This window comes from Eptatretus burgeri, chromosome 9, assembly GCF_056783735.1.
Source record: "Eptatretus burgeri isolate ZD-2024b chromosome 9, Ebu_testis_v1, whole genome shotgun sequence".
Taxonomy (NCBI): Eukaryota; Metazoa; Chordata; class Myxini; order Myxiniformes; family Myxinidae; genus Eptatretus; species Eptatretus burgeri.
In genome coordinates this window covers 81,764,025-81,772,977 of record NC_140969.1, presented here as the reverse complement: position 1 = coordinate 81,772,977, position 8,953 = coordinate 81,764,025, and the positions used below count along the sequence as shown (strand labels likewise).

At 43.6% G+C, this 8,953-nt stretch overlaps 1 protein-coding gene across 1 annotated transcript in view; it reads right to left on the bottom strand.

Moving 5' to 3' along the window:
* Positions 1 to 3,717: 3,717 nt before the first annotated feature.
* HK1 (hexokinase 1) overlaps positions 3,718 to 8,953 on the bottom strand; it is a 90,366-nt gene continuing 85,130 nt past the window's right edge. The window contains exon 15 of the mRNA XM_085895763.1: positions 3,718 to 5,405. Coding sequence (XP_085751889.1) covers positions 5,237 to 5,405 — 169 coding nt within the window. The 3' untranslated portion in view covers positions 3,718 to 5,236. The remainder of the gene's footprint in view (positions 5,406 to 8,953) is intronic.

The following is an 8,953-nucleotide window of genomic DNA, read 5'->3' as shown; positions in this document are numbered from 1 at the left end:
AAACCTTCCTTTTGGAACAACTGTATTATCATCTTATCTTTTGTCCTGGGGGCTTCATTTCAAATGTGAAAAATAAAATCTGGTAAAGGGTCTTGAAATTGGTTTCATTTTGGTTTTGAATTTTCTCAACCTACTAGAACTGAAATTAATGTAAACATTTGGGAGAAAACAGGAACACATGAGGGATCAGGAAATGTTTGTTCAAAACCGAAAGGAAACAAGATATCCAGGGGCGGTTGGCATGAAAATTCCAAGGCCCTTTGAGTGTGGTGGCACTTGACACAACCAAGATATTTAAATACAATCTGCAAAACCCTCTCCACAAAGGCATCCACGATATAGATTGGGTGTTTAAAACTCACAAATGGGCTTGGAAAAAATAAAAAATAAGATTCTAAGTGTCTCACTGGATGGCAGTTTGGAATTGTAGAAATAAAAGTCAAATGGAGCATCGCTATCGGGGAGATCAGTGGGTCAAACCCCAACAGAGTCATTCTAATTCGAATGTACCATACATACTCTGTTACAGAGCAGCGATGCTGCTGAAGCAGTTTATTGGCAAGGATGAAAGTAGGTGGTTTGCCATTGCATTCTTGACTCGGGGCAAAACTCAACTTGACCAGGGTGCCGTCGAGAACTCGCCTACCCTTCGCAAAGGGCATGGATGGGAAGCCTGCTTAACATCCATCCGAGGGATGATGCCCACACACATTGATGAATCACCCTGCCTGTGAAATACTGGGATGACAGTTTATAGATGGACCGAGATTCAAACCCAGGCTAGACAGTTGAGGCGAGTGTGTACGTTTTGGCCATTCTGCCAGCCCAGACAAGTTATAGGACCATGGGACCTGCAGCTTATCTGGGCTGTTGTAACCCAAATTTAGTGGCATTTTGACTGGTGGATCTGGAGAGGAAGGTATGTGAAGGAATTTGACTTTCCTAAACATTGACCAAGTCGGCCATTTTGACACTTCTCTGGTCACGTGATCAGGACCATGTCCTCATGTAACCCAAATTTGGTGGCATTGAATGGTGGGACTGGAGAAGAATTCTTGAAGAAATTGCCAGCCATTTTCACCGACTTAAAAGTCACGTGAGCGGAACAAGCTTTGCAATTCCTGTTGCTGCCAAATTTCAGCTGGATCGGCCAAGTGGTTGGGCCGGAGAAGTTGAAATAGGAGAGGGACGGATGGTGCGTGATGACAATACCTTATCTGGAATTAAAATTCAGGATAAGGTAAAAATGATACGTGCTGTTTCCTTGCTCAACGTTCAGTACTTAAGATTGAGCATGGACATCCAACGATCGGTTGGCAATACCAACACAGGCTTGTGTTGAAGTTTCTTGGAAAGGAACTCGTACAATTATAAAAATGACAAAACCACAGCTTTGCAGGAAGTCCCAACTGACGTGTTTAATTTGGTTGGGGGAGGTGAGGCCCATTGTATGTTGTGGTGGAAAAGGAGGAAAACAAAGCTTGGAGTTTCAAAATGTTGTTGTTCGTCTTTTGGCTGGTCCCGTTCGGGGTCGCCACAGCTGATCATCCGTTATGATCCGCATAATGATTTGGCATAGGTTTTATGCCAGATGCCCTTCCTGACGCAACCCTGGTCGCCTCTTACGACACAGGGATAAGGATTGGCTTTCACCATGATTCCGGGCTGCCCGACGCCCTCTCATTGCGCAGCCCAGTGCAGAGCTCCCGTCATCAAGCAATGCTCCAACCCAAGCCTCCGAGGAGCTGGATTAGAGGCGCACGCCACAACGCCCGGTCTCTTGGAGTTTCAAAATATGAAGGGGAAATCAAAAAGAATGTTGAAAATGTTTCCACAAGATCATATTGAATGATTGAGTGATATTGATGTCTGATGACTGCAAAGAAATGGAGCAAATGTTTGGCAAGCAGAAAAAGGGAGGGTCTCGAAGTACATCATGAGAATGCTGACATGTGGTTCTGATCTCATTCAAGAAGGAGCTTGGATGTAGAAAATCCAGGACCGAGGATGCAAGTAAATGTGCACATTATTGGCAAGGACATGAGGAAAGTAGACAAATCAGTGGAACGGCATTGAAACCCAGGATCCCATCATGAATCAAAACAGGTCTGTCTCTGTCTGTCTGTCTGTCTGTGTGTCTCTCTGTGTGTGTCTCTCTCTCTCTCTCTCTGTGTGTCTCTCTCTCTCTCTCTGTGTGTGTGTCTCTCTCTCTCTCTCTCTCTCTGTCTCTGTCTGTCTCTCTCTCTCTGTGTTTCTCTCTCTCTCCGGCTGGTGGTTGCATCATTGGTTGGGACGTGACAACGCCGTTGATGCAGTGTCCCCCTTACCAGTGCAATGGTACTCATTTTGCCGACCTTGGAAGGATGACAAACTGAGTCAACCTCCTGGTGTCTTAATTCAGCGGCCCAACGGGGCTTAAACTCAGGATCCTCGGATCCCAAGCCGCCACCCTAACCACGAAGCCAACACCAGGCTTATCAAAACAGGTGAACCCACTCTTATTCGAGCCTTTATCAATCTTATGTTGAACTGCTGCTGATCCACACAAGCCTTTGTTAAAGGAAAATTCTAGTTGCATGTGCTGCTCATCTTGGGAGAATAGATGAAGACAAAGTCCACTTGCATCTTTTGCCTTTAACCTTCCATGTGCTGTGAACAAAGACAACCATTTCGAGGTTCAGCAATTTGTGTACTGTTACACTTGAATGCGAGTTGGCTGGATGGGGGATGAAACTCAGCCCTTTTTTCGCAGGGCTGGTTACTTTGGGTATAAAACCCACAAAGTGGACCGGTCCACGAAAAGGGAAAACCAATTGCATCCAACCACAGAGATTTGAGCATGTTCAAATGTCAAGGCCTGGTTTGCATAATGATGAATCGCCCTGCCTGTGAAACAGCGGGATGACACTTTTTCGCTCGGTTGAGATTCGAACCCAGACTAGACAGCTTTGAGGCGTATGCTTACCTCCAGGTCATTCTGTCAACCCACTCTCCACGGCTGTTTCCAAGCCACCTTTCCGGTGATGCCTCAACTGCTCATACATTCCTGATTTATTAAAGGTAACAAGTGAAATCCTTCAATACAGCACGTGTGGTGAATCAAATGAGTACACTAATGTTAAAATATGCAATTTATGCTTTTTCAGTTGAAAAACAATTAAAAAGCGTACTTAATATTTGAAATGTAAAAATCCTGTTATTATTGTGATAAGCACCTTTATATATAACAGAAGGAATGAAATCGTTCGATACAGCGTGGCAGGGGACCGCAAAAGAATGATGTAAAGTAAGAAGAACTTAGCTTTCAGCATTCGGCGATCGGCTTGCAATGTGATGGTGGGCGGAAGTGACGTCTTTCGTTCGTTCGTACATGAGGGGTGCGTTTCTTCGTTTTTTTCCGTCAAGCAATAAATTAAATGGTTTTCACATATAACACATTAGTTTCACAAATTTCCATTGAAATACTCGGGTATTTCCGTCAATTGTCGCCATTTCCGTCGAGGTTACGCACTGCATCTACCGGACGGCCGTCATTGGCTGTCTTGAGGCACGTGGGGGGGGGGGAGGGGGACGGGGGACATGGGAGACACCGGAGACGTGGTAGATGCCGGTGGGGACATTTCAAACTCGGTGCAATTGTATACAGCGCATGCGCTGTAACAAGAAGACTTTAATTTTTACTTCACGTCAATTGTACTCTAAAATGAAATGCTCAAAGACATTTGGATTTTTCTTTATACTGTGCACACGTGAAAGGCATTAAAGACAAGCACAACACACTGTGATAGATACATTAGGCAGTGGAAGAGACCAAAAATATGACAAACCGATCCGACTTTCTCCCAAAACCAGCATTACCATTTAAATCCAACAAATGGTCACGTTGAGGTGATGGGGATGCATCACCGCGATGCATTTCCATTGATGGCATGTTATAAACCATTAATTTCTTGAAGACATTTGTAATAATGTTTATGCAAATACCAATGAAGATGTTGTGTTCTGCATCCACACATTTCCACCATTCTCTAGACTGTGCATGATTATTGGTGCTGGGGTGCGGCCTGCCGTGGAGTTTGGTGCAATGACCTGGCCACCAGTGTCAAAAATGCATTTGCTCCGCCAGAGTTGGGAAAAAAAAAAAAACTTTTTAAAGCTGTACCAAAGATGTTGGCACAGGTGGTAGAAATGTACAAATGCACTTTTGATGCTGCAATGGTAATGGGGAACAAACCATAGGAACTGTTGAGGGTTCTCATCAGTCATTGCTTTAAAGGCATCACAAAAACAAGGAAACACTCAACCAACTGATAAAAATGGGTTTTTCCTCGAGCGAGGAGACGAGACAAAATCTGGTAATGACTTTCAGGTACCGGACATTCTCAGTCGGTGGTGGCAGTTTTGACAGTGCAATTGGGAAGGAAAGAGACATATATATATATATATATATATATATATATATATATATATATATATATATATATATATATATATATATATATATATATATATATATATATGTGACAACCACAAGAACAGTAAAACAAAAAATGAACACCAACAACCTGCAATGTTTTTCGAGGAAACGGCCAGATAAACACCCAAGATAGACACTAGTTCCGAGTTAAAACTCCCGAGTGCACACACCCTCTGTCCTGAAGCAAATTTTATGTGCATGCACACACGTGTAGGAACACGAACACACACACACACACACACACACACACACACACACACACACACACACACACACACACACACACACACACACACACACACACACACGGTTATGTCATTGTGCCCATGTCATGTACTGTATTTCAAAATATTTTCATATTCATGCAACTCAAATGTGCACACTTCCATCAATTTCTTCTGTGATTTTAAGATGTATGTATGAGTACTAAAAAAATTAAATAAATACCAACCTTTCCTAAAAACACACACTTCACTTCACCAATGAATCGAGCTTTTTTTTTTTGGTTAGGCATGACTGACCATACATGCTATACAAAATAAAAAAACAAACAAAAAAAAAACAACAAAGGCTTAATAACCATTGAGACAAAGCACAATTGCCTTCAAAGCCTTTGTGGTCACAATGGCCTTGACAGCTGGACTGTATGCTGAAGCAATGTTTGTATTTTCATGCCAAAACACTGGCGGCACAACACATTTCCCTCAAACCTGCTCGCTCCACCTCACTCTTCCAGCACAATCTCCCTCCTGTTCACTTTTAGTGGCTTTGCTGGCGACTTATTTGGCGCTTAATAGGGCGGCCGAGGCGACAGGCCACGGCGGTGATGAGGGCTGCGCCTTTACCGCTGCCATCCTCGGACTGTAGAAGATGCACGTCGCAGCGTGGCGCCAAAGTTCGCACGGTGTCCTGCAGAATCCGAGCGAAGCTGAAGAAGAGGTGGATAGAAGAGAAAGAAAGAAGAAGTATTCAATAATTAAGTTTGATGGGATGTTAGAAAAAAAAAATGCAATTGTACACAGTAATATGAAAAGGAACAATTAGCAATTCACGATGTCATGCGTAGAGCTTGTAAAATTTCCACAACATTTCCGAGTGATGCCTGTTCAGAGAAACAGGTGCTGGTCACACCAGTGGGACAGGAAGTGACCAGCAGTGAGTGATAAAGGGTTCCCCATATGCATGGGCTGCAATAAAGACCAATCATTTATTTCAAGGCTCCAACTGCAAGATAGTTTCTCATTGTTCTGCATCTTGTCAACACCAACATTGGCCCACAAAAGAAGAAATATTTAAACCGAGTATGGAGAGAGAGAGGGAGAGAGAGATCGTGAGGTCATTTTAGATGCCTTGAAGGGGACTATGTACCAACTTTGTCCGAAAGTGAGGTAGTTGCTGGTCAAGTTAGTTGGTAACCGTTGTGTTTTATCGTGCTCACTGGATGATGATGATGTAAATGTACTGTGGGGCACTGGCTGCCAGGTTTGTACACTCGCTTTAATGTGGATTGGGCAGAACTTGACTGATATTGATAATGCTCCGATTGAAGATTTCCTGGAAAGCGACATGACAGTTACAGCAGCTAATGGAACCTCAATATCACATGCTGGATGGTTAGTATTGGAGCTTAAACCAGGACCAAAAGGGAAGATAATGATGGTTCCATTTCAGGTTACTGCTTTGATGGACTGTGAGAACCTGATTATTGGCTACAATGTTATCAAATACTTGGAGGGCCAAACAGTAACCTTTGAGGAGGAGCTAATTAATGCAGTTCCATCTCTTTTATACAAATAATTAGCTGCTGTGGCAAACTTGATCAAGGTGGGTAGAAAAGACATTGCCATTGAAGTTAGGGAAAGCGAGAATAACAATTGCTTTGGGGGAAACGAAGATTGTGAAATGTGGAGTCCACACGGGAGCCACAGAAGACCCAGGTGTGGCCATGTTCATCGAGGATTGGGATACATCCTGGCCTGAGGGAGATATTGGTCCAACCGCAACAAAGCTCATCTTGTAGGTGAGAATTGTCATTGGCAACAATGCTCCACATGTCTGAGAATTCCCTCGGAACCAAACATTGAGGAACATGCAGCAAATCAAGTTGGTAATGCCAGTCGACATTGGCCACAGCGAAGATGGAATCAAGGACAAGGTTGGGCATGCTGATAACTCAGTGCCTCAGTCAACAGGTATCCTTCGAGACAACAAGAAGGTGTGGGACCCATCTGTCTGTTTCGATAAAAGTGCCCTGGATGAGCAACAGAAACAATTGGTTATACTTGTTTTGAGAGTGTGACGCATTCTTCCGTGACAGGGGTGACATTGGATGATGTGTCTCTGACCTGCAAATGGATATCAAACTGTTAGATCATACACCAGCACAGAAAACTGGCATGACGATTCCGAAACCTCTCCACCAGGAGGTGAAGGACTACCTAGCAGACATCACCAAATCAACCTCTAGCTATTCCAGCCCCTTTGTGTACGCAAGGCCAATAGCCTACACCTGTGTATTGATTTTTGGCAAATGAATGCCAAAACGGTGGGAAACAGCCAACCTATTCCAAGGATTAATGACACTGAGCAACCTTGGTGAAAACGGGTGGTTTACTCGACTCGACCGGGGAACAGCATACCAGAGTTGGATCCACCTTTGTTAAGTACCTGGGGGCTCTAAGTGGAAACTCATCCCATTTGGTCTTTCTAGAGCTCCAGGAACATTCCAGCAGTTCATTGAGGAGACCGTGGATGATCTTCGAGAGAAAACATGTCTCTTATCTGGATGATGTGCTTGTGTTTATTGATATGTTTGAGGAATATATTGAGAATGTGAAAACAGTCCTGAGACGTTCGAAGGAGAAAGGGATAAAACCTGAACTAGACAAATTAAATGTGAGTTATTCAAGAATGAGGTACGGTACTTTGGGTTTCTTGGATCAGAACATGGGCATGGAATAGATCCATCAGACAAGCTATCTTGGACCTCAAGACAAAAATGTCATCCACAATTGGAGACCTATAACAGCATCTTGGTCTTATTGGGTGCTGTAAGAAGTACATTGCAGACTTCTCAATAAAAGCAAAGCCACAGTATGATTTACTTAAGTCAAACCAAGCTGTTAATGCAAACAACAAGGGTAATCGGGAGAAACAAGGGAAAAAGCAAAAGCAACTCTCATCCAAACATCGAATTAAATGGTCAACTAAGTGGGGGGGGGGGGGGGGTACTGGATGACCTGAATATATTCTCGCAATGGCAAAGTTAGATGAGACACACCACCAATGTGTTGGTGAACTCACAGACTTTAACTTCACAATATTGTACAAGGCAAGAGCCAAGAATTGGCCCCGCATACGTTGTTTAGGATGTCATATGACATTGAGAGGTATATGGCAGACTGTACTAAAACCATGTCACCAGAGTCCATTAGTGCTACAGCAGAAGCACCGTCAGCAGAGTATCGTGAAGATGCAGTCTGGATCTCAGCTTTCGTAGGGAATCTGGAGAGTATGTACGATGTACCACCCAGTCCCAATTCAGGTAAATCATGAAGGATGAACTCAGGCAGGTTGAACAAAGTGAACTTGAAATAGAGGGAGTTAACAGAACATGCTGATGCAGAAGAATCCAAGAAAAGAACATCATGGGCTCTGGCAAGAACTTGACAAACTTGTCCTGAAGGATGGCATTGAATCTTTGACAAACTTGTCCTGAAGGATGGCATTGAATCTTTGACAAACTGGGCCTGAAGGATGGCATTGAATCTTTGACAAACTGGTCCTGAAGGATGGCATTGAATCTTTGACAAACTGGGCCTGAAGGATGGCATTGAATCTTTGACAAACTGGTCCTGAAGGATGGCATTGAATCTTTGACAAACTGGGCCTGAAGGATGGCATTGTATAAGGACGGTCATGGCAGGCAATGAAGTGCGGGATCAACTGGTGCTCCCCAGAAAACGTAGTTTTCTATGCAATCGCTTCATGACGAGATTGGACGTTTAAGTGTCGATAAAGTCCTTCACTTTGTGCTTCACATATGGAAAAGGAAATTGAGCAATATGTGACCAAGCATTATGAGTGCAATTAAGCGGAAAGAAAAAAACAAACCACAAGTGAGAATGAAAGCACCTTTACACCCTATTCAAATGACATCCCCGCTGGAACTTGTTTCGGTGGACTTTCTGCATCTCGAAAGCAGCAAGGGTCGCTATGAATACGAGTACATCTTGGTTGTTGCAGACCATTTCACCCACTACACACAAGCTTATGCCACCACAAGTAGGTCGGCAAAAGCTGTGGCTGACAAACCCTTCAACGGTTATGTTCAGTGATCAGGCTTCCCCCAACGGATATTGCATGATCAGGGGAAAGAATTTGGCAATAGACTCCTGCAGCAGTCGAAGAAATATGCAACCATTGGTAAACACCAGAAGACACCATACCATCCTCAATGCAACAGTAAAGCTGAAT